Source organism: Molossus molossus, unplaced genomic scaffold (assembly GCF_014108415.1).
Source record: "Molossus molossus isolate mMolMol1 unplaced genomic scaffold, mMolMol1.p scaffold_m16_p_10, whole genome shotgun sequence".
Taxonomy (NCBI): domain Eukaryota; kingdom Metazoa; phylum Chordata; class Mammalia; order Chiroptera; family Molossidae; genus Molossus; species Molossus molossus.
Genome location: NW_023425345.1, coordinates 108,440,549 through 108,467,480, shown reverse-complemented (window position 1 = coordinate 108,467,480; position 26,932 = coordinate 108,440,549). Strand labels below are relative to the sequence as shown.

The window sequence follows — 26,932 nt, the reverse complement described above, 5'->3', positions numbered from 1 at the left end:
GTTGGGCCCCAGCATAGCTGATCCTCCAAAGGAGTCAGAGGCCTGTGGTCAGTGGGCACAGCCAGTCCTTACAGCTGATCAGCCTGAGTAAATCCCTCCCATTGATGTGCCAACAGCAATCAAAACTCAATTACAACAGAGGGTGGACAGTCCACACTAGGGGTGCACCTCGAGGGCCCAGCTGGGAGACCAGGGAGGCTGTGTCACTGAATCCTACAGGACACCTACTACAATAGGCCACCCTACGAAGCCTAGGAGACACAGCAACTCTACCTAATATATAGAAACAATCACAGTGAAGCAGCAAAAATGAGGGGACAAACATGTTCCAAATGAAAGAAAAGAACAAAACTCTGGGAAAAGAACTAAACAAAATGGAGACACGCAATCAATCAGATGCAGAGTTCAGAACACTGGTTATAAGGTTGCTCAGGGAACTTAGTGAGAACTTCAAGACACTTAAGGAGAACTCCAAAGAACTTAGTGAGAACATCAATAACATAAAAAAGGACCACTGAGAAATGAAGGATGCACTAATTGAAATAAAGAATAACTTACAGAGAATCAATAGTAGAGCAGGTAAAGCCAAGGGGCAAACCATCGATTTAGAATACAAGGAAGCAAAAAGCACTCAATCAGAATAGCAAAACAAAACAAAACAAAAAAACAGAAATCCCCCCAAAATGAGGACAGTGTAAGGAGCCCCTGGGACAACTTCAAGCATGCCAACATTTGCATCATGGGGGTGCCAGAAGGAAAAGAGAGAGCGCAAGAAATTGAAACCCTATTTGGAAAAATAATGGCAGAAACTTCCCTATCTTGGTGAAGGAAATAGTCATACAAGTCCAGGAAGCAGAGAGAGTCCCAAACAAGACGAACCCAAAGAAGTCCACACCAAGACACATCATCATCAAAATGCAAAAGGTTAAAGACAAAGAGAGAATCTCAAAAGCAGCCAGAGAAAAGAAAAGCAGTTCGTTACCAACATAGTAGCTCCCATAATTGTCAGCCAATTTCTCAAAAGAGTCTTTGCAGGCCAGAAGGGAGTGGCAAGAAATATATAAAATGAAGAAAAGCAAGGACCTACTCTATCTTGCAAAACTATCATTTAGAATTAATGGACATATAAAGAGTTTCCCAGACAAGAAAAAACGAACGGAGTTCATCACCACCAAACCAGTATGATATGGAATGTTAAAGGGACTTCTTAAAGGAGAACAACAAAAATATGAACAATAAAATGAAAATAAATACATATCTATTAACAACTGAATTTACAAACAAAATGAGCAAGCAGAACAGAAACAGACTCACAGATACAGAGAACTTTGTGTTGTTTGCTAGATGGGAGGGGCTGAGGGTATGGGTGAAAAAGATGAAGGAATTAAGCACAAATTGGTTGTTTGATAAACCTCATAGGGAAGGGGGGAGGGAGGGCAGGATGAGATAAATCAAAAGAATTTATATACATATATGCATAACCAATGACACAGATAATAGTGTGGGAAAGGCTGGAGGGGGATGGGATTGTGGAGGAGGGCTCAATGAGGGAAAAAAAGGGGGGACATCTGTAATATTTTCAACAATAAAGTTAAAAAAATGGACAGTGCATCAGTAAGCTGTCGTTAGAACTTCGAGTGGATACATGTAATTGGAGTCCCTGCAGTAATGAGAGGAGGATGACAGAAGAAAGAGTTGAAGAAAAAACAACTGAAATAATTTCCAAATCTGATGAAAGTCATAAAATCAAAGATCCGGGAAGCTCAACCAATTCTAAACAGAAGAACACAAAGAAAACTATACCAAGGCACAACAAAATCAAATTTCATGAAACTAGTTACAAACAGAAAATCTTAAAAGCAGTGGGAGAAAAAAGACATGTTACAGATACAGTGAAAAAGAGAACAGTGACTGTAAACTTATAAGAAAAACAGCCAGCCAAAGATAGTGAAACAACATGTAGAATTCTATACCAAGCAAAAATGTCTTTCAAAAATGAAGGCAAAATAGACATTTTCACACAGAAATAGGCAATTTAGTTAAAGGAAAAAACCCCTACAACACTCACAAATATGTCACTTGAACATCAAATATTTTTTCCTCTTCTATAATTACTTTTACATATAGGTAGCCTAGGATGGCTGTGAATTTGGAAAAGGAAACTAACATCTCAAGCACATATTCTCATTTACAGTTGAGTAAAAATTACACTATGTATTAGGTCTTCTTTAAGATAAAACAGAATATAAAATATGTGGTGGGATTTTTGAAGATATAGCTAATAAGTATAAATTCCTATGATTCTCTACTTCAAACAACTTATTTTCATCTTGAAGAAATAAAGAGGAATTCTTATTTTTTATGAATTTTTTTCAACTTTCCATTCAAATATATGCCCAAACTCTCCATTACCCTCTGTCAAAAAAAAAAAAAAAAAAAAAAAAAAGGAAAATATTGTATATAATCAAGTTATTCTGGGTTTTCATTCTTAAGTCTAAGAATGTCATTATATACTATAGTCTTTGAATCTTAAGACATTTAACTATAATTTCCATAATTTCTGAGACCTGCATTTTATAAATTACCTTGAAAATATTGGAAGCAGCCAGTATTTCTTTTCATCACCAAAGACTTGTCTCCAATTTTTACTGAATCCAAGAGAGAAACCATTTCCATCAGGTCCATATGAAAATGTGGGTGCACGAAATGATTCTGTTATAGATATACATAAAAAAATGAGTTAATCTATTTAAAATTATAAAAAGAATGAAAGTACCAATTTTCTTGTTTTATATTTTTGATATAAAAAGCCATAAATAGCCCTGGCTGGTGTGGCTCAGCTGGTTGGAGCATCGACCCGTGCACCAAAAGCTGGTGGGTTCGATGCTGGGTTGGGCTGTGTGGGGGAGGCAACTCATCAATGTTTCTCTCTCACATTGATGTTTTTCTCCCTTCCGCTCTCTAAAAATCAATAAAATTTTTTTTTTTTTTTTAAATCCTCCCCCGAGGATATTTTTCCATTTTTTGTACAGATAGAATGGGAGGGAGAGAGAGGAAGGGAGAGAGAGTGAGAAACATCGACGTGAAGGGACACATCGAGTGGCTGCCACCCGCACGACCAACCAGGGCCGGGGACAAACTGCAACTGAAGTACGTGCCCTTAGCGGGAACCGAACCCGGGTCTCTCCGGACCGCAGGCCGACGCTCTAACCGCCGAGCCAAACTGGCCAGGGCAAAAAATCAATAAAATTTAATGAAGAAAAAAATTATTTAAAAATCTTTAAAAAGCTAATTAAAATAAATAATATATTTATAACAATTAAAAGATAAATTTCTGAAATGTATTTCAGAAAAATATCACATCTGAATATTTCATCACCCTTATAAAATAAAAACGTCAAATAATAAATTTTACTGAAAATCTATTAGTGTTTAACATATCTTACTTTTATTTTTTCTATCTATTTTTTAAAATATGTTTTTATTGATTTTTTAGAGAGAGGGAGAGAGAGATAGAAACATTCATGTGAGAGAGAAACATTGATCAGCTGCCTCCTGCACGCCATCTACCGGGGATTGAGCCCAAAACCCAGTCATGTGCCCTGACTGGAAATCAAACTGGGACCTCTCAATCCAAGGGACGATGCTCAATCCAACGAACCACACCAGCTGGACTATTTATTTAAAATTTTTTATTTATCGATTGATTTTAGAGACAGACGAAGGGAGAGAGAGAGAGAAACATCGATGAGAGTGAATGTCAATTGGCTGCCTCCTGCATGCCCCCCACTGGGGATTTGGCCCACAACCTGGGCACATGCACTGACCAGGAATTGAACCGATGACCTCTTGGTACATGGGTCGACACTTAACCACCAAGCCACAGCGGCTGGGCTACTTTTTAATTTTTTAATAAGAGTTTATTTAAACCAAACTGGTGATATGCAAGAACCAAGATCTCAAAATGCTCCCTTTTTTTTTAATCCTTACCCGAGGACATTTTTTTGCAATTATCTTTAGATAGAGCGGGTGGGAGGAAGAGAGAGAGAAACATTGATGTGACAGAAACACATCGAGTGGCTGCCACCCATACGACCCCAACCAGGGCCAGGGACAAACCACAACCAAGGTACGTGCCCTTAGCAGGAACCGAACCAGGGACTCTCTGGTCCGCGGGCCGACGCTCTAACCGCTGAACCAAATCGGCCAGGGTAAATGCTCCCTTTTTTAAAAAAAATATTTTTACTTTTTCAGCTTTGCTCATTCGTTATTTATAAACTTTTGACCATGTGCTTGATGGCACATTACCAAGTGTTTAGGATCCAAAGATAAATGAGATGAAACTCTTACCAAAGAATCCAAAGCCTAACAAAATTACAGTGTGATAGAGATTGTGCGTTGAGAGTGGAAGTGGAGGGAGGTGAAATATGGAGGTGATACTTGAGAATGATCTAAGGAAGGAATAACAGGTGAGAAAACAGATAGTGATTAAAGACCATTCTTTTCTTTTTTAAAAAAGCAGGTTTTTATTGATTTTCGAGAGAGAGGAAGAAATAGGGAGAAACATCAATTGGCTGCCTAATATGGGCATGTGTCCTGAGTAGGAATTGAACCTGTGACTTCTCAGTGCATGGAAGGCCGCTCAACCAAATGAGCCACACTGGCCAGGGCCAAAGGCCATTCTTTTATACTTGGTTGCAAAGTGATATAGAGTGAGGGTTAGAGAAAGACATAAGTTTCAACAAATAAATTTATTATTTTTAAATTTAAAAAAGACTGCATTTTAGTATGTTTTATAAGCTAACTATAAGAAGCCAGGGAGAGACTGATTAGAAAAGGTTGGTACGTAATATAAAAAAGTCATGGGAAAATGGATGGAAAAATCTCTAGAAGAAATGGGATGGCTTCTCGAAGCGTTCTAAACATTAGCTTTAGGTACCAGAAAAGACATATCTTGTCCAGACGTTAGAGGAAGGCAGCAGCAATGGTTTGAGAGTAGAAATGTTTGTGTGAGGTTATAAGGGTGGGAAGATAAGGATTTACTTATGACAACTTATACTTCTTCTATGAAGGACTCACAAATGGGTAAGAAAATGAGGGAGAATGGTGGAAATCTGGAATAACTGTTGTAGGTGATACAAGGTGACTAATCCCATCAGAAATACACATTGCTCCCAAACAGAGGCGAGGGCCTAGGTGAGGGCTGAGACTGTGAATCTGCAGTTGTAACCATCTCCATGGGAGTGAGACTGCCTTCATATTTCTACAACTCTGATTCACACGTAAATAAAACGGACAACTGGAGTAATCCAGTTCCTGGATTAGCAAATGCATTATGGGAGAAAGCCTAGGGACAGGTGTAAAGTGAGGATGCAGTCAAGAATTGTTCAAGACGCCCTGGCTGGTGTGGCTCAGTGGTTTGAGGGTGGCAGGTTCAATCCCCATCCAGGTTGGGCACATGTGGGAGAAAACCAATCAATGTGTCTTTCTCACATTGATGTACCCCTCCCCCTTTTTCCACTTCAAGGGAAAAAAATATCCTCGGGTGAGGATTAAACAACAAAAAAAAGAAGAAAATCATTTACTATAGGATTTAGAACAGAAAAGAGTGGGAAGTGAAAGTGAAACAGAAGGGACAGAAGCACATGGAAGAAAAGTGCTGGGAAACAGAGGACTCAGCCATCTAAACGAGAAACTGGGAGTCCAACAAAGGGAGAGCTAGAACGACAAAGACTATGGCCAAAGAATGGAAATTTAAGTTGAATATTTAAAGGGCTCTTCAGTTCCAAGTGACATAAAGGTTCAGTGTTTAGTTATGGGAATGACTGGCTACCACAATCAAAGGGACTAGCCTGCCTGTTTGGGATGATAGTAGTTTGACTACAGAAACTCTTAAGGTGGAGAAATAATCTCAAGGTATGTAGATGACAGTTATGAAGAAGGGTAAAGGTGATACCCCAAAGGACAGACTAAGATATCTTCTAAGGATAGAAAGACAATTTTGAAGAAGCAGTGGAGAACCAGCCAATGCCCAGGGGAGTGGATGGTGAGGCTGGAAGGGAGTACTGTGCTAGGGTAATGTTTTTTCAAAGTTCAGGATAAAATACCTAAATAGGCTGTAAAATTAATTCAATGGTTTGTAACCACGGAATTATTTAAGGAACTAGAACAGAAAATATTAGCATACACTGCACAGCGTAGAGCTGAATAATATTTTGTGAAATTTTTGCTTATTTTACTCACATAGATTACAGAAAATGATGCATTTCTTACTATAATCACTGGCCAAAAATAAGTTTGGAAAAGATTGTTTAAAGGGAACAATAAGTTTCCTAGGAAACAGTGGCCTCTCAAATACCCAGACAGGTTGGGTGGGAAATGAACAACCTGGGATGGGTGGGAACTGGGGGACACTAGTGTTCACACCCCACTTCAAGCAGTCAGTTACTACTTAGCTCTGACTAAATGAGGCCAGGTAGAAAAAGGGGCCCACAATACCAGATGCATCAGTTTTGAAAAGAAAAAATCTACTTTTCTGTGTAAAATCTCTAAGTGTTTTTAGCTATTGTGGGAGATCTTAAGGGCTAGACTTTGCATATAGGCTGCACCTTTTTAAAACATTTTTTAAAAATATATTTTATTGATGGTTTTTTGTTTTTTTTTAATCCTCACCCGAGGACATTTTTTCATTTTTTTTGTTCAGATAGAGCAGGAGGAAGAGAGAGAGAGAGAAACATCGACATGAAAGGGACACACTGAGTGGCTGCCACCCGCATGACCCAACCAGGGCCAGGGACAAACTGCAACCGAGGTATGTGCCCTTAGGGGGAACCAAACCCGGGTCTCTCTGGACCGCAAGCTGACGCTCTAACCGCTGAGCCAAACCGGCAGGGCTGTTTTATTGATTTTTTAGAGAGGAAGGGAGAGAGAGAAACATCCATGTGAGGGAGAAATATCAATTGGCTGCCTCCTGCACGCCCCCTACCGGGGATGGAGCCCACAACCTGGGCATGTGTCCTGACCAGGAACAAAACCAGTGACCTCTCAGTCCATAGGACGATGCTCAATCTACTGAGCCACACTGGCTGGGCTGCAGGCTGCACTTTGTCATCTCTGATTAAAATGGCAGGAGATTCTATGAAGAGGATACATCAATTAATGGATATAAAGGAGTTAATTTACACAAAAAAGGGATGAAGGCACAACACAGCTGAGGAGACCACCAGTGAAGAGGGAGCTGAGGCGGAACGCGCAGAGCCCTTCATTCTGGAAGCCCATCATTCCTTACATGGCTCAGGTGGACACAAGTTTAAAATGACCCAAAACAAAGTATCTAAAAGTCTCCCTAAAATGCCTTCATCATTCTCTATTAAAATCTGTTCTAATATACCTAGCAGACACACGGCAGGGAAGGCTTTAACTTTCTTATGAAATATTGCAATAAATCCCTATTTTATATTTTGGTACAATTAAATATTTCAATTATAGCACAGTGGTGCTGCTTACATGCCAACGCTCACCTCATTTTTGAAATGTTTGTCCAATTATTTGAATACCTTACTGAATTCTTCCCCTATAGTTTCACTTTTAAAAATGAGCAATGTTGCTCTGGCAGATTTGGCTCAGCGGTTAGTGTGTCGGCCCGTGGTCCAGAGAGACCCGGGTTGGGTTCCCGCTAAGGGTACGTACCTTGGTTGCAGTTTGTCCCCGACCCTGGTTGGGTCATGCAAGAGGTGGCCACTCGATGTGTCCCTTTCACGTTGATGTTTCTCTCTCTCTCTCTCTCCCCCACTCTATCTGAACAAAAAATGAAAAAAATGTCCTCAGGTGAGGATAAAAAAAAAAAAAAAAAGAGCAATGCTGATATTAGTGATACAATACATTAGGTTCAACAACTGACACAAAGATGGAAATAATTCACCATGTCAAAAACACTACTGCTTAGCCTTAATCATGAAATACTGTGGGGAAAAAGTAAAGAACTTATGTTTTAGCTAAACAATAAGTGATTAAGGATTTTGAAAATTGTGTAGCAATCTGAGAATAAACTGCCTTATTAACATGAAAATCTACTATTCATCATTCATAAATTTTTGAAGACACTGTAAATGCAGGAAACGGCTTTAACAATTATAAAATATGGTTTTCTACTTTTATATACAATACACAACTAAAAAACATAAAAAACTCCATCTTACCTCTTCAACCTTTAAAATAATGAACCTTCACATGTACATATACCATTGTTCCTGTCCAATCACAGTGAATTTTCACATACAATTATTTTACATCTTTTTTAATCATCTAATGTCATTCTCTAGATTTCATATTCATTTGTAGTCATTTTCCTAACTAAATACAGTGATACCACAGTTCTCGAACGCCTTGACTTTCGACCAAATCGGTATTCGACCAGGAGATTCGAGAAACTTTTGTCTTGGAATCCGAACAAATATTTGGAACTCGAACTTCCGAGATGAGCCGAGTTGAGCCGAATGGCGTTCATTCGGCCCAGCGCGCCTTGCTCGCGTCATCAGTGTGAGTGCAGAGAGAGAGTCACGCTTTGTGGAGAGAGTCACGCTTTACACTGAATTTAACCCTTAGACATACTGTACACTTTTATTTCTTGTTGAGACTTATGTTTTTCTACATATTATATACAAATTAGGCCAGTAAATAGGCATTTTCTGGGGCTTGGAACGAATTAATCCAGTTTCCATTATTTCCTATTGGGTTTCATTGCTTCGGTTCTCGAACAATTTGGTTCTCGACCGTCCTCCTGGAACGAATTATGTTCGAGAACCGAGGTATCACTGTATGACTTTTTTTAGATAAGAGTGGAAGGGAGGGAGAGAAGGAGAGAGGGAGAGAAACACCTATGTGAGAGACACATCGACTAGTTGCCTTCCGCACAACCCCAACAGGGCCGAGGAATCAAACCTGCAACCCAGGTATGTGTCCTAGACTCTTTGGTGGCCGATTGACGCTCTAACCACTGAGCCAAACTGGCCAGTGCAAATATAAATTATTTTGATCTACTTACCTATTGTTGTTTTATTTTTCCCAACTAGCCAGCAGTGATAGCTAAACAGTGACAGGACGCTGACGAAGAACATTGTAGATACAAAAAAAAGAAAAAGCACGTGGAATTTGGCACGTGTATCTGTGAGTTCGTTCTGAGGAAAGAAAAAGAAGTGTTAATTTTGAAGACAGTCAGCCTCTAGAATGTACTCTTTATTATTTGGTTTTCCTAAAGATTGTTGAATCCACCAAAAATTTGCCAGATATGACGAGTAATAAAATAAATTAGATATTGTGTCCAAAAACATTTTTGGAAACAGAAAATTGGTATCATCAAAGGAGCATGCTTACATATAATCAGAGCAAATTTAAAAATTGCTCTTAGCCCTGGCCAGTTTGGCTCAGCGGTTAGAGCATCGGCCTGCAGTTCCGAGAGACCCGGGTTCGGTTCCCGCTAAGGATGCGTGCCTCGGTTGCATTTTGTCCCCAGCCCTGGTTGGTCGTGTGGGTGGCAGCCACTCGATGTGTCCCTTTCACATCGATGTTTCTCTCTCTCTCTCTCTCTCTCTCTCTCTCTCTCTCTCTCTCTCTCTCTCTCTCTCTCCCCCTCCCACTGTACCTGAACAAAAAACTAATCTATACTGGCTGGGCTAAGATAAAAAAAAATTTTCTCTTAGCCCAGTCAGTATAGATTAGTGGATTGAGCACTGACCCATGCCCCAAGAGGTCACTGGTTCAATTCCTGGTTAGGACACAGGCTAGGGTTGCAGGCTTGATCCCCAGTAGGAGATGCGCAGGAGGCAGCTGATCAATGTTTCTAACTCTCCTTTTCTTTCTTCTCTCTCTAAAAAAATAAATAAAAACATATTTAAAAAAAAAGCTATTAAACATTTACAAATTTTAGCAATACTTTCAGTAATAAAATTTTTCTTTATTGCTTTTTAGAGAGAGAGGAAGAGACAGAAACATCAATGAGAGAGAACATCAATTGGCTGCCTCCTGCGTGCCCCCTACTGGGAATTGGGCCCACAACCTGGGCATGTGCCCTGACTGGGAACTGAACCTGTGACCTCTTGGTGCGTGGGTCGACACTCAACCACAGAGCCACACTGGCCGGGCAAAAGATGGACTCTTTACCCAACATTTTTCTTTTGTACTTTCAGCATTATGTATAAACTTTCACCCTCAACATCCAGGATATAGGAGCATTTCCCCATCAGTGCTACAGTATATGTTTGTTTTAATTACACATGCTGCTTACCAGAAATTATTTTTGACAGATTTTGTATTTCTCTAATTTCTATTCCTGGAACAACACTACAAATATGCCCATCCTCTCAGCTGCTTCCATTCCTACCTTTTAAATCCTTGCTCAATTCCTAAAGTACCTTTTCGAGTAAATAGCAATTTTGCTAAATGAATTTAACACAAGGTATGAGTAAATACAGTTTCTCAATTACCCATTCTTTTCTTTTTTTATTTTTGTTACAGACATTTCTCCTTTTTTTCCCCATTGACATCCTCCTCCCAAACCCACACCACCCCCCAGTATTATTGTCTATGTCCTTGTTTACACATACATGCGTGTAAGTTCTGTGGTTTATCTCTTCCCTCCCCCATATCCACCTCTTCTGAGGTTTGTCAGTCTGTACCCCACTTCCATGTCTCTGGGTCTATTTCATTCATCAGCCCACCTTATTCTTATATTCCACAAATAAATAAGATCATGTGATAGTTGTCTTTCTCTGACTAGCTTATTTCACTAAGCATAATACTCTTAAGGTCCCTCTACGTTTTCTCAAAGGGTAAAAGATCTTTCTTTCTTACAGCTGCATAGTACTCCATTGTGTACATGCACCACAGTTTTTTTATCCACTCATCTATTGATAGACACTTGGGCTGTTTCCAGATCTTAGCAATTGTAAATAGTGCTGCTATGTACATAGGGATCAAATTAAAAAGCTTCTGCACAGCAAAATATACAAACATCAAAATGGAAAGGCAACCCACACTATAGGAGAGCATAACTGCCAATGATACATCAGATAAGCGGCTAATTTCCAAAATATATAGAGTACTCATACAACTTAACAAAAGGAAGACAAAGAATCCAACTAAAAAATGGACAGAGGAGCTAGACACCTCTCCAAACAGGACATACAAATGGCCAAAAGACATATGAAAAAAATGTTCACTGTCACTAATCACCAGAGAGATGCAAATTAAAACAACAATGAGGTATCACCTCACACCTGTCAGAATGGCCACCATCAACAAATCATCAAACAAGTGTTGGCGAGGGTGTGGAGAAAAGGGGACTCTAGTACACTGCTGGTGGGAATGCAGACTGGTACAGCCACTATGGAAAACACTATGGTGTTTCCTCAAAAAATTAAAAATCGAACTGCCATTTGACCCAGTGATCCCACTTCTAGGAATATACTCTAAGAAGCCTGAAACACCAATCGGAAAGAATATATGTACCTCAATTACCCATTCTTATGGCTATATTCATTTTAATAGATGCAAAGTCTTAACCTAGAAGAAATTAGTATCTATTGGTAGGAGAAGAAAGCTTTTAAAATAGGTTCTTTTTAAAAAAATGTTTTTATTGATTTTTTAGAGACAGAGTAAGGGAGAGAAACATTGATGTGTGAGAGAAACATTGATCAGCTGCCTCCTGCGCGCCCCCTACAGGGTATCGAGCCCAAAACTGGGGCACATGCCCTGATCAGGAATCAAACTGGGACCTCTCAGTCCATGGGATGACACGCTCAATCCACTGAGCCACACCGACTGGGCAAAGAATAAAGCTTTTAAAAGTGTTAGCTCTTAAAATGAATCCATATAGGGAAATCAGGGAAGCTACTAAAACATAAGTGGTCCTGCTTGATAAAAAGCTTACAGGCTAAAAAAGGAAGGTTTTAAGCACTATATAATTCTGTTATTCATCTTTTTCTCTTCTCTCCTAGAGTAACAATAATACCTTTTTATCCTTTTATTTTTACTGATTTTAGAAAGAGGGAGGGGGGAGGGGGAAGAGAGAAACATGAATAGGTTGCCTCCCGAATGTGCCCCACTGGGAACAGAACTCCCCACCTTTTGGTGTAGGGGACAACACTCCAACCAACTAAGTCACACAAACCAGGGCAACCACAATCTTTTCTCTTGCTAATCCTCACCCCAGGATATTTTCCCATTAACATGTAGATAGAGTGGAAGGAAGAGAGGGGGAAGGGAGGGAGGGTGATGGGGGGAGAGAGAGAAACATCTTTGGGAGAGAGACACATCGATTGGCTGCCCCTGCACAACCCTGACTGGGGCCCAGGATTGAACCTGCAATCCAGGTATGTGCCTTTGACCTCTTGGAATCGAAGCTGGGACCCTTTGGTCCATGGGTGCTCTAACTGCTGAGCCAAACCAGTCAGGGCCACAATACCTTTTAAATACATCAAGTGGCCCTGGCCAGGTAGCTCAGTTGGTTAGAGTATTGTACTGATACGCATTCAATCCCCAGTCAGAACACATACAAGAACCAATGAATGCATAAATAAGTGAAACAAATTGATGTCTATCTCTCTCTCTCTCAAATTAGCTACAAAAATAAAAACATCAAGTGATTCTCCTATCTCCCCATCTTGTGAAGCAAATGAGTGTTACATATATATAATATACATATATTATATATATTCACTATAGACATCATAAAAGAGATGACAAAAATGTCATGGCAGTAATGTATTTTACCTCTGGACAACTCTCTGTAGAATTCCTGTGGCAAAGCTTGTACAAATAGAGACAATGTTAAGAAACCAATTTTTATATAAAATTTTCCTGAATATTAATTTTATAAATCTTTTGTTTTGAGGAACACTAAGATGATGCTCTCTAAAGTCATCAACATCTCAAAAGCCACAAAACACACAAGAACATTTATCTCTTCAATCACACTTCAGGTACACTTTACACACTTTTCCACTCAGTTTTTAAAAGAGATTTGTATCTCGGGTAGAATAAAATTTTAAAAACTTAACAAATAGCTTTTAAAGAAACTTCTGATTAGTAGTTTATAAAATCCAGATCTATTTTTTATCACCTCCAATAGCCTTTTAGGAGGCTGTCACTTGCTCATCTGGTCTAGTGTCCGCATAGCAGAGTGATCCTTTACAAGTCAGATCACCTCACTGCTCTGTTCCCATTTCACTGAGTAGAAGCTACAATTCTCAAAACACTTTCCAAGGCTCTTTATTTTGGGGGCCCATCCAGGACTTCCCATTAGTCTCACTCTTGCTCATCCCCTCCAGCCTCCTTACTGCTGCTCAAACCTGGCAGGGACACTCCTAATTTTGGATCTTTTCCTCTATCTGAAATGTTCTTTCAGATATCCCTAAACTCCCTTCAAGTCTTTGCTCAAACATCACCTTCTTACTTAGGTCTGATCACTTTTCTTTTCCTTAGTTGAGATATAACTGACATAACATTTTATTGGTGTCAGATGCACGACATAACGATTTGATTTTGTATATACTGTGAAATGATCACCACAGAAAGTATAGTTAACATCTGTCACCTCACGTGATCACAATTATTTTTCTTGTGATGAGCACTTTTAAGATCTAATGTTAGCAGCTTTCAAACATCCTTATTAACTGTAGTAACAATGGTGTACATTTTATCTCCAGGATTTTACTTTTACTACCTTCACCCATTTCACCCATTCCCCAACCCCTACATCTGACAGCCACCAATCTATGAGCTGTTTTAATATTTACATGTGAGATCATACAGCATTTGTCTTTTTCTTTACTTATTTCACTTACACAAATAACTTCAAGGTCCATCCATGTTGTCCCAAATGGCAGGATTGCCCTTTTTATGGCTGAATTAATATTCCACTGTAAACAGATACTACACCTTATTTATCCATTCATCTGTTGACAGACACTGGGGTTGTTTCCATGTTTGGGCTGTTGTAAATAATGCTGTTGTGAACGTGGAGGTACAGATACCTCTCTGAGATGCTATTTTGTTTCCTTTGACTATATTTCCAGAAGTGGAATTGCTGGGCTGTATGGTAGCTCTATTTTGTTTTCTTTTTTATTGAATTCATTGGGGGTGACAGTGGTTAATAAAATTATATATTTCAGGTGTACAATCCTATAATACTGTATGTTGTATTGTATTCACCACCCCAAGGCAAGTCTCCTTCTACTGTCCCCAACCCCCACCCCACACAAATTTCGGGGTTATTTCTGTGGAAAATGCCATTGGCACTCTGAGAGGGACTGAATCTGTAGATTATGTTTGGTAGTATGAACATATTAACAATATTAATTCTTCCTATCCATGAGCACTCACTATCTTTCCATTTATTTGTGTCTTCTTCAAATGCTGTCATCAATGTTTCATAGTTTTCAGAGTAACAGGTCTTTTACCTCCTTGGTTAAATTTATTCCTAGGTATTTTATTCTTTGTGATACAATTGTAAATGGGAATGTTTTCTTAAGTTCTCTTTCTGATCATTTATTAATATACAGAAATGCAACTGAGCCCAGTCGGTGTGGCTCAGTGGACTGAGCATCGTCCCATGGACTGAGAGGTCCTGGTTCCATTCCTGGTCAGGGCACACATCTGGGTTGCTGGCTTGATCCCCAGTAGGGGGTGTGCAGGAGGCAGCCGATAGATGTTTCTCTCTCTCTCTCTCCCTTCCTTCCTCTCTAAAAAATCCATAACAACATTTTTTTTAAAACAACTGCTTTTTCTGTATTGATTTTTGTATCCTACAACTTTACTGAATTTGTTAATTTTAAGTTTTTTGGTAGAGTCTTTAGTGCTTTCTATATATAATACCATGTCATCTGCAAATAGATAGTTTTACTTTTTCCTTTCTAATATCAATGTCTTTATTTCTTTATCTTGCCTAACAGATCTGGCTAGGACTTCCAATATTACGTTGAATAAAAGAGTGAGCATCCTTGTCTTGTTCTTAGAGAAAAAGCTCTCAGCTTTTAACAGGTGAGGATGTTAGCCATGCACTTGACATATATGGCTTTTATTATGGTGTGATATGTTCCCTCTATACCCACTTTTTTGAGAGTTTTATACACAGATGTTGAATTTTGTCAAATGCTTTTTCTGAATCTACTGAGATGAACATATGATTTTTATCCTTCATTTTGTTAATGTTGTGTATCATAATGATCAACTTGTAGATGGTGAAACATCCTTGCATCCCTGGAATAAATCCCACTTGATCATGGTGTATGAGTCTTTTATTCAGTTTGCAATTATTCTGTTCAGGATTTTTGTATCTATGTTCACCAAGGATTTTAGCATGTAATCTTATTTTCTTGTAATGACCTTGTCTGGTTTCTGTTAGGGTAATGCTGGCCTCATAAAGTGAGTTTGGAACTGTTTCCTCTTATTTCATTTATTGGCAAAGTTTGAGAAGGACCACTGGCTGAAGCCATCTAGTCCTGGATTTTAGTGTTGGGAGGTTTTTGGTGACCATTTTAATCACCTTACTAGTAACTAGTCTGTTCTGATTTTCTATTTCATCATGATTCAATGTTGGAAGGCTGTGCATTTCTAAGAATTTATCTATTTTTCTAGGCTGTCTAATTCTTGGCATATAATTCTTCATAATAGTTTCTTTTATATATATATACATATACATATATATATATATATATTTTTTTTTTGGTTAGGTTGTCTAATTCTTGGCATATAATTGTTCATAATAGTTTCTTTCTTTCTTTTTTTGTTAATCCTCACCTGAGGATATTTTTTCATTAAGGGAGAGAGAGAGGGGAGAGGGGGAGGGGGTGGAGAGAGAGACTGATGTGAGACACATCCACTGGTTGATTCCTGCTGAGGATCGAACCTGCAACCCAGGTATGTGCTCTTGATCAGAATCAAACCCACGACCCTTCGATATGCAGGCCGACACTAACTGCTGAGCCAAATCAGCCAGTGCTCCTCTTTCATTTTTTATTTTATTTATTTGAGTCCTCCCTTTTATTCTTGGTGAGTCTAAAGGTTTGTCTATTTTGTTTCTCTTTACAAAAAAAACAGTTCTTGATCACTTATCTTTTCTATTATCTTTTTTTCCCCTTTCTTTATTGACTTTAGAGAGAGAGGAAGGGAGAGAGATATAAACATCGACAAGAGAGAACATCGATTGGCCACCTCTTGCATGCCCCCCACTGGGGATCGGGCCCAAAACCTGGGCATGTGCCCTGACTGGCAATCAAACCTCTTAGTGCAAGGGTGGATGCTCAACCACTGAGCCACACCGCAGGGCTTTTCTGTTGTCTTTTTAAGCCTATTTCCTTTATTTCTGCTCTGATCTTTGTTATTTCCTTCCTCCGGCTGACTTTAGGCTTCATGTTCTTTTTCTAGTTCTTTGAGGTATGAAGTTGGGTTGCTTGAGATCTTTCTTATTTCTTAACATAGGCATTTACTGCTAAGAACTTCCCTCTATGAACTGCTTTTGCTGAGTTCCATAAGTTTTGGTGTTTGTACTTCCATTTTCATTTGTCCCAAGATATTTTTTGATATGTTCTTAATGCCATTGGTTGTTTACTACCATGTTATGTCCACATTTGTGAATTTTTCTGTTTTTTTTTTCTAGTAAATGACTTCTAGTTTCTTACCACTGTGGTTGGAAAAAATGCTTTGCATGATTTAAATCTTATTAAATTTATTGAGACTTAAGTCTTCTTAAATTTACTGAGACTTATTTAGTAGACTAACCAGATATCTATCCTGAAATAAGAATGTTCCATGTGTGCTTAAGAAGAATGTGTATTTTGTGGCTTTCTGATGTGGTGTTCAGTACATGTCTGTTAAGTACATTTGGACTAATGTGTCATTTGAGGCAGATGTTTCTTTATTGATTTTTTTTGTTTGGATGACCTATATCCACTGATGAAAATGGGGTATTAAAGTACCCTACTATTATTGTATTGCTGTCTATAACTCCTTTTTATTTATTTATTCTTTTTAATGTGGTTTTTTACTGATTTTTTAGAGAGAGAGGAAGGGAGAAGAGAGAGAGAAATATCAATGTGAGAGAAACATTGATTGGCTGTATCCTGCATGCCCCCCTACTGGGGATCGAGCCAGCAATCCGAGTATATGCCAACCAGGAATCGAACCAGTGACCCTTTGGTGCATGGGATGATGCCCAACCAACTAAGCCACACTACCTAGGGCTATCTCTCCATTTAAGCCTGTTAATATTTGCTTTATCTATTTAGGTGTTCCTGTGCTAGGTGCATAAATGTTTTTTCAGCTACCCACTAACTTCTGTCTTTGCTCACAGCTTCTTAGTGAGGCCTACCTGCCCACTGTTCAGTGCTGCAGCTGCGCCTAATCTGCTCTCTCACACTTACCAAACCCCTTACACTAGCTTTGTTTTCTTTCACAGCATTTACTTTCAAATATATAACATAATTTATTTATTTATTATGCTTATTGTTTGACTCCCTCTTCTCGAAAGTAAATTTCAAAAACACAAGTCTTTGTTTTGTTCACTGATATATCCCAAGTACCTAGAATAATGACTGGCACACTACAGATGCTGAATAAATATTTGTTGAATAAGTGAAGGAAAAGGTAGATTGAAGTTTACTAATCTTTCCTTACCATGATTAATCTAAAAAAGTTAATAAATAGTGATTCTTTAATTAATAAGTCATTACATGCAAACAGTGAAGTTTCTAATAAAGAAATGTGAAATTCTATCATTTGAATTTCATTCATCTGGCACTGAATCCTCTTCCTTTAAATAGGGCCACTGGGTGTGGTTAAGTAGGTTGTAAACTGAACAAAGATACCAAGGTCAGGCAACAATAGAGGCCAAAATTCATTAGGCTAAGACCACACAGAAATGGGGTGCTCTTTTCTAACATGCACAAAGGCAATGCCAGCATCCCCTGGTTTTAAATACCCAAACTTTAAAAATCTAATGATGTTGCCTTGGCCGGTTTGGCTCAGCAGTTAGAGTGTCAGCCTGAGGACCAGAGAGTCCCAGGATCAATTCCGGCCAATGGCATGTACCTCAGTTGTGGTTCGTCCCTGGCCCAGGTTGGGGTTATGCAGGTGGCAACCAGTCAATGTGTCTCTCTCACATCGATGTTTCTCTCTCTCTCCCCCTCTCACTCTGTCTGGAGATAAATGTAAAAATATCCTCAGGTGAGGATTAAAAAAAAAAAATTTATATGTATATATGTGTGTGTGTGTGTATATATATATAGATATAGATAGATATAATGATGTTTTTTTAAAAATATGTTTTTATTGATTTTTTTAGAGAGAAGAGAAGGAAGAATGAGATAGAAACATTGATGTGAGAGACAAACATCTACTGGCTGCCTCCTGTACCCCCCCCACTGGGATTGATCCTGAAACCTGGGCATACGCCCCAACCCAGGACCTCCCAGTCCAAGAGATGACTGTCAATCCACTGAGCCACACCAGCCAGGAACTAATGATGTTTTAAATAAACTCCTTCCAAAATGGATTAGATATTTCCTGAAAACATAATTGTGTTTTATGGCTTGAGGCTTTAATTATGTTCTTCCCAACTATAACTAAGCAAATCATAGTGGTGAGTATCTGAATGTTGGAATAGACAGATCTCAGTTAAAATTCTGGCTTCTGACACTATTTAATATGTGACCTTAGATAGTTACTCAACTTCTCCATCCTCATTTTCCAACTCTAAAAATTGGAATAACTATACTTTCTTATTTTCTGTGTTCTTGATGTGTTCTGGGGCCTTGATGACTCGGAAGAGACTGCCCCTTCCAGGGCTACCCAATTCTTAAGAGACAGCAAGGAATGTATATTTCTCATATACAAACTATTACCAATTCAGAGCCCAAATTCCAAACCAAACCCTCTGCCTGATTCTTACACTCCAGGAGGCAATATTCCACTGCCCTAATCATTCCAGAGTTAAGTACCAGACAACCAGGAACAGCCTGTATGCCCAGAGACTACCGAATTATTCAAACTAGCTAATCCTAAATCTGCTTACGCTGCCTGGCCTTGCCTTTCATACAGAAACCACATTAAAGGCTCTGGGCTTGCCCCTTCTGCTTTCTGGATGACCCCAGTGCTCCTCCATGTGGCAAAGCATGGTAAGGCATGTCTCCTCAGTTGGGAACTGTGAGTGACAAATATCTCTTCAATGGTAATTATTTCCTCATCTGTTGGCTTCACTATTACCTGAATAACAATAAAACCTACACTTTAAAACACCTTCATTGGGTTTTGCCCTGGTTGGTTTGGCTCAGCGGTTAGAGCATCGGCCTGCGGTCTGGAGAGACCCGGGTTCGGTTCCCGCTAAGGGCATGTACCTCAGTTGCAGTTTGTCCTCGGCCCTGGTTGGTTTGTGCAGGTGGCAGCCACTCGATGTGTCCCTTTCACATCGATGTTTCTCTCTCTCGCTCTCTCCCTCCCACTCTATCTGAACAAAAAAATGGAAAAATGTCCTCAGGTGAGGATAAAAAAATAAATAAATAAAAATAAAACACCTTCATAGGGTTTTTAGGAAGAGTAAACAGAAAAGTACTTTTTAACCACAATAATCCCCCCTTCGAAATCAAAGGTTTAAATGTGAAAACAGAAACAACAGAAATTCCAATAGAAAACATAGGTAAATATTTGCATAAATTTATAGCAAACAAACTAAAGCCAGAAATCAAACATAAAAAGTATTGCTTTTAAATTTAAAATACCAGCCCAGCTAGTGTGGCTCAGTGGATTGAACATCTTCCCATGCACCAAGAGGTCACCTGTTCAATTCCCAGTTAGGGCATATGCCTGGGTTGTGGGCTTGACCCCCAGTAGAGGGCAGCAGAAGGCAGCCAATCAATGTTCTTTCATAAATGTTTCTCTTTCTCTCCCTCTCCCTTCTTCTAAAAAAAAGAAAAAAGAAAAAAAAATCAATACATTTCAAAAAACCATACAATCAGAAGTAGAAAAAGTATTGCTTTAAAGTATAAAACTTTGATTTGATAAACAGGGTTATAAGATATAAAATGAAAATATGAAAAAAACATTTGCAACTCATACAGAAACAGGATTAATGTCTATAGAGACAGGAAAGACATTAGTGATTACCTAGGCCTAGAAATATCACTTTCATTACTGTGAAACTGCAATAAGTTTCATTAACTCAAATAAAAGCAATTACTTCCCTAAAATTGGTATGTCTATTATTAGAGTGTGGCTGAAAACAGTTTGGATCACTAAAAAGAAACTCATTATACTGCCCGATCGGTGTGGCTCAGTGGACTGAGAGGTCCCCGTTCAATTCTTGATCAGGGCATATGTCCAGGTTGCGGGTTCAATCCCCAGTAGGGGGCATGCAGGAGGCAGCCAATCGATGTTCTCTCTCATTGATGTTTCTACCTCTCTCTAAAGTTTCAATAAAAACATATTTAAAAAAACAAGCTCGTTATATCCTGTTTAATATTCATTTACTTACAAATAAACATGTAAATAAGGGTAAACATTATCCTTGTTTGCTCTCTGATCCTTTGTAAAATCTAACCAGTAAAATTAAAACAAAGCATCTCTACTTGTAATAAAGAATAAATTCTTTATGAAGAGAGCATCTTAAAAAGTCTTAAATATGTGTTTTAAGATAAAAAAAGACTTACCGTCCAAAATTTTATAAAGTACTGTAAAACTGTTGTAGACACAAAAAGGCAATATAACAGGGAATACAATAAAAACAGCAGGAAGAATTTGTAATTAGAAAATCCCACACAGTTATTCACCCTAGAAGAACAAAGAAAGTCACACTGTAAAAATAAGACAAATCAAACTCAGAGAAACAAAAGCTAGAATGTTTGCCAAGGGCTTGGGGAAGGGAAATGAGAAGTTGTTTAATGGGTATAGAGTTTCAGTTTTGCAAGATGAAAAAGTTCTGAAGACTGGTTGCACAATGTGAACATCCTTAACACTACTAAACTGAACTCAGAAATAGTTAAGATGGTAAACTGTATGTTCTTTTTAACATAATAACAATAATAATAAATAAAACATTTCGAAAAACTTATTACTTGGAAATGGGTCATTTGGGAAGTAGGGAGCAATATCTGAATTGTTAATATGTAGTTTTAAAAAATTCTGCAAGAAATTTGGAATTTTAATGTTAATTCTTAATATATAATTATTTAGATTAATAATATCAAAATATATTTTTAAAGAAAAACATTTAACATAAACATGTACATATATACATACATATCGACATCTGTATCTAATAAGATCAATCTTGCTGTGTATAATTAAACTGACCTTAAAAATTTTCTCTCCTTCCCACCTCTCCACCCCTATATGTGACTTCTTATATTTTTATACATACCAAGGACAGTGATGATCCATCTTAAGAATACACCTAAAAAACAAATAAGCATAATTCTAATTGCTGATAATTTTTTTCCTTAAAATTTTCCCTTTACAAATACATCTTAGAGAAAAACCAACCCAGCAAACTTTAGAGAAACTCCGTACTCGCACCACACGTCTGTAGGCGAGGCAAGGGTATTCCGCCTTGGCCCACACGGAGACGTGCTCACACGCAGCCGCGGGGCAAGGGCACTTGGCCCGCTGGCAGTCCAGCAACCATCAGCTACGGGGAACGGAGTGAAAGACAGACAACCCCTCTTTTAAATCTGTGCAAGTCATAAAAATAAAACCTTAGAAGCAACTATGTTAAAATATTAACACTGATGGACTTAAACATGGTTATTTTTCCACACATTTTATAAAATTCTATACCATGAATAAGCACTACTATACTTTTATAATCAGGGGAAAAAAACCAAATTTGCCTCCCTGCCAGTATATGGAATGTATATATTTGTAGAGTCAGACCACAGATAATCTCAAATAGCATAATACACGAGTAAAGTAAAACCCGGAAGGTTAAACCGCTTGTCTAATCAAGCTCAAGAGTTAACTGGGATTCCCAAACTGGGGATCTTCCCTTCCACACATCACCTCTTCCTGAGTACACAAGGAATTAAATCTTTCAAGTTTTTCTGGGAATAATGTTACAGATGAAAATTGAAAAAATATTTTTGTGTGTGGTTTGTTAGGTTTTAATATCAACATTTATAGTAAGAAACAAGAAAATTACCATTTTAATCCAGGAAATAAAGTTATTCTTAAGGAAGTTATTACTTACTTGCTCATCAATATTATATTAAGCATAAACATAGAAAATATATTTAAATAAAACTCCATTAGCCCTGGTTCGGTGGCTCAGTTGGTTGAAATATCATCCCATACACCAAAAAGTTGTGGGTTCGATTCCTGGTCAGGGCACATACTTAGGTTGTGGGTTCAATCCCCAGTTGAGGTACATATGGGAGGCAACTGATAGATATTTCTCTCCTTCCTCTCTCTAAAAACATATAGCCTCAGGTGAGGATTAAAAAGAAAGAAAATTTTATCAACCAGTACAGGAACTGTTATTAAAAATTACTCCAAAGTATATTCTAGCTTATGGAAATATTTATGCTAACCCACATTTGTAGCAAATAATGGGAAAGGAGGCAATGTTTTTGCTAAAGTATAAAGCATTTTATAAAATGCTCCTTCCCCTTCTGTTCTCCTGTCACCAATCTCCAATACTGGGGTTAAAGAAAAGCAAATGTGGGTAACACTTACATGTCACATGCTGAGCAGTGGTGCGCACGGTCAGGTTTAATCAACTGACATCTTTCACAATATCTGATGGCTATATTTAAGAATTAAAAGGTGTTGAAGGATGTACAAGTTTAGTTAATTTTACTATAAAATTTACTTTCATTTCTTGTATAAATAACTTTGGGGAAATTGACAAGTAATAACTCTGTCATCAGGTTTGATACTAGTTCTCCCACTGACTAGCTGGTGACCTTGGGCCAGTAACTCACATTCTAAGAGCTTCAGTTTCCTCTTCTGAAAATGTAAATAATACCAAGTGTAATGAACTATTTTGCAGATTAAAATAAAACCTTCTAGAACATATCAGATTCTCAATAAAGCAGTTATAATAAAATTATTATTTCTAATAAAAGATAAAATCAGACTCTATGATGAGAAAAATTAGGGAAAGAAAACCAGGGAAATAAATGGTATGCAAACAAACAAACAAAATAAGTAAAATAAAAAGTGTACAAACAGCCATGGGGAGAATAGCCAGGACCAGATTCACCACACAGACATTTCCCGAAACACTGCATGAGACAGTGTGGTAGACCCTTGGCTGCCAGAGGCTCAGATCAAGTCAGTAAGGTGGGAGGGACATTAATAAATAAAACAGGACTTATAGTCTACGTGTAAAAAATTGAGATGTTCTAAGAAGACTCTAAATCACTCCTTGTTAAAGTGAATAGAAGCTGAAAAGAGGTGGACAGTGAATTAAAACTTTAAACTGAATTTAGAGAGGAGAAAATAATCATTCCAGGCAGAGAGAAAGAAAAAAAATGGTGGGGAAGGGCACAATGTGTTAGCAGAGCCAGCACAAGGAACCGTGTGGGACAAAGCTAGAGATAACTGCTGGCTGGATTGAGACTGGAGGGAAGAAGGGTTAGAAAGACTCGTTTGTTTCCCAAATAGATAATAGTATGTCCACATGGCTGGAAAGAGCACAAAGAGGAATTCAGTGAGAAGTCCCCACTCTGGTGCCCAACCCCCTAACTCCCCTCTGTAAAGGCAGCTCCACTACTTTATTTTTTTTTGTTTTTTATCCTCACCCGAGGACATCTTTGCTTTTATCTTCAGATAGAGCAGAAGAGAGAGAGGGGGGAAGAGAGAGAGAGAGAAACATCAATGTGAGAGACACATCGACTGGCTGCCACCCACATGACCCCAACCAGGGCCGGGGACAAACTGCAACCGAGGTACGTGCCCTTAGTGGATACCAAACCCGGGACTCTCCGGTCTGCGGGCTGACGCTCTAACCGCTGAGCCAAACTGGCCAGGGCAGCTCCACTACTTTCAATGATCTCTGGTCTAAGGAAGGTCGGCTTTCTGTAACACCTATTCTGTAACTCTGTTCCTTCAAGATAAATGGGTATTGCTTCTTTAGTAAGAAAAGAAAAAGCCCCAGCATTTGGGATTCTAAGCAGTAGAAATGCAGTATAAAATGGTTCCCCAGAGCAGCCAAAAGATAAGGCACAACAAGTCCCAGACCTGGCCACTGACTCAAGCACTAAAAGGTCACATGTTCGATTCCCAGTCAGGGCACATGCCCAGGTTTCGGGCTCGATCCCCAGTGGGGGAGCATGCAGGAGGCAGCTGAATGATGTTTTTCTCTCTCCCTCTCCCTTCTTTTCTCTCTAAAATCAATAAAAACATATTTAAAATGGGGACAAGTGCAGAACCCATCTCAGAGTTGTTCTGAGGATTAAACAATCACCAATAAAGTACTTGGCCTGATCCTGGTGTAGTAGTCAATAAATAAAGGGTACTGTTCAGATTAGAGAATAGCCATTATAAATAATGGAAATTAGTAAAGCTTCTTTAAGAGTAAAGATTTTAGCCTAGCTGGTGTGGCTCAGTGGATTGAGCATCGTCCCATGGACTGAAAGGTCCGGGTTCGATTCCCAGTCAGGGCACATGCCCAGGTGTGAGCTCTATCCCTAGTGTGGGGAGGGCAGGACACAGCCCATTGATATTTCTGTCTCATATCGATGTTTCTCTCTCTCTCTCTCTCTCTTTCTCTCTCTCCCTCCCTCTCTAAAATATCAAAAACATATTTCAAAAAAAAGAGTAAAGATTTTAGCCCTGGCAGGTGTGGCTCAGTTGGCTGGGTGTCATCCCATGCACCAAAAGGTCGTGGGTTGGATTCCCAGTCAGAGCTCATGCCTGGATTGGGGCTCGACCCCTTGTAGGGGCACACAAGGAGGCATGCTTTTCTCTCTCATAGATGTTTCTCTCTCTCCTTCTCCCTTCCTCTCTCTCTAAAAATCAAAATTTTTTTTTTAAAAAAGGAGTACAGATTTTACACTGTGGAAAATCAAAATTTTTTTTTTAAAAAAAGGAGTACAGATTTTACACTGTGGCTCTCAACTCTCTGGGGCACATGTACTGCTCTGAAAATCAGATAATCTTGCTATGAATAAGCTACTTGAAATTGTGTGTATAATCTCAAGACTTCATAAATTCTCTGAAATCTTGGACTTTGGGTTAAAAACACCTAATCTGCAGAACTAAATCTACTAACAATGATTGTTAAGCAGACCTTTCATACTTAAATATAAGAAGAGACTGCCTTGGCAGTGTGGCTCAGCTGGCTGGGCCGTGTCCGAGCACTGAAAGGGCGCTGGTTTGACCTCTGGTCAGGGCACGTGCCCAGGCTGTGGGCTCGATCCCCGGTAGGTACCTGCAGGAGGCAGCTGGTCTATGCTTTGTTCTCACATTGCTGTTTCTCTCTCCCTCTCACTTCCTCTCTCTAAAAAGCAATAAAAATTTTTATTATTTTATTTTATTTTATTTTTTATCCTCACCCGAGGACATTTTTCCATTTTTTGTACAGATAGAGTGGGAGGGAGAGAGAGGAAGAGAGAGAGAGAGAGAAACATCGATGTGAAAGGGACACATCGAGTGGCTGCCACCCGCACGACCAACCAGGGCCGAGGACAAACTGCAACTGAGGTACGCGCCCTTAGCGGGAACCGAACCCGGGTCTCTCCGGACCGCAGGCCAACACTCTAACCGCTGAGCCAAACCGGCCAGGGCAAAATTTTTTATTATTTTAAATTAGCCATCATATACTGAAAATTTACTATGTACAAAGATCTATACTAAGTGTCTATCTCATTTATATATCTCATTTAATATTTCCACTAACAAAGAGATGTAGATATTATCCTCATTTTAAAATAAGGTAATAAGGGCCCAGAAAGTATAAGTGACTCTCATTGTACTAATAATAGAAAAGCTAGGGTTTGATCTGAAATCCGTATTTTCATTCCATACAGTAATATACTAAGTTATATAAGAAGGAAAGCATTAAATGCATAAATACTTGGTCAAATATCCCCTTTAAAAATCTGTGCAAACTTTATACGTTCTTAACTCACAATCTCTACGTAACTATACAAAGGGAAAGTCCTGTTATTTCCCCTTGGAGTTGAGAAGAATCGTGGGTTCTGAAGCCAGAGTACTCAGATTTAAACCCGTTTTTTCACATATATCTGTCTGACCTTGAAAAAGATATTCAAGCCCTCTGTGTCTCAATGTCCTAATCTGTAAAGTGGAGACGATAGTATCACCCTCACAGGATTGTTATGAAGTTTAAATGAGTTCATAGGTGCAACACACTTAGAATAATTGCTAGCTATTACTATGATCTGGTATTTAAATGAATCAATGAGTTACATAATACATAATTTAAAACAATTTCCTGTATTTAAATGTACAGTTCGGCCACTCCTGGCTTCACCGGCGCAAGTCTTTGTCCTGGAGAACAGGAGGCTGCTGCAGCCGCATCTCTCAGTGGAGGCAGTGGGCAGTGGGCCACCAGCAGCTCGGGAACCACACAAGCCGAGTCCAAACTCTGGCTCTCTACATATGTTTTATAACCCTGAACACGTTTTCCCCTGTGTCTTTTACTTCTCTCCCTTCTAATTTAGCACATTCTTAATTTAAAAAAAAATTATTCAGTAATGATACATAATATTTTAATTTAAACCAGAATTTCTAAATGATAGTTTACTAATAATAATAATAACTGAAACTTTTAGCCGTAAAGGTGAAGTTGGAAAAAAAAAGAATATACAGAGAAGAGACTCATATTAAAGTGAGCCTATTACAAAAATTAGTATCAGCCCTGAATGGTTTGGCTCAGCAGTTAGAACATTGGCCCGTGGACCAAAGTGTCACGGGTTTCATTCCG

General features: G+C 38.8%; 1 protein-coding gene across 7 annotated transcripts in view; it reads right to left on the bottom strand.

The window, feature by feature from the left end:
* The window catches only part of ZDHHC20 (zinc finger DHHC-type palmitoyltransferase 20), an 85,067-nt gene that overhangs the window by 21,132 nt on the left and 37,003 nt on the right, over positions 1-26,932 (bottom strand). For 5 of the 7 annotated variants that reach the window (XM_036250907.1, XM_036250906.1, XM_036250912.1 and 2 more), the window contains 6 exons: positions 22,717-22,786; positions 21,407-21,439; positions 20,697-20,817; positions 12,769-12,804; positions 9,044-9,176; positions 2,586-2,712 (listed from right to left, as the gene is read on the bottom strand). In XM_036250907.1, coding sequence (XP_036106800.1) covers positions 2,586-2,712; positions 9,044-9,176; positions 12,769-12,804; positions 20,697-20,817; positions 21,407-21,439; positions 22,717-22,786 — 520 coding nt within the window. The remainder of the gene's footprint in view (positions 1-2,585; positions 2,713-9,043; positions 9,177-12,768; positions 12,805-20,696; positions 20,818-21,406; positions 21,440-22,716; positions 22,787-26,932) is intronic. The other 2 variants (XM_036250909.1, XM_036250908.1) reach the window with 1 other exon arrangement.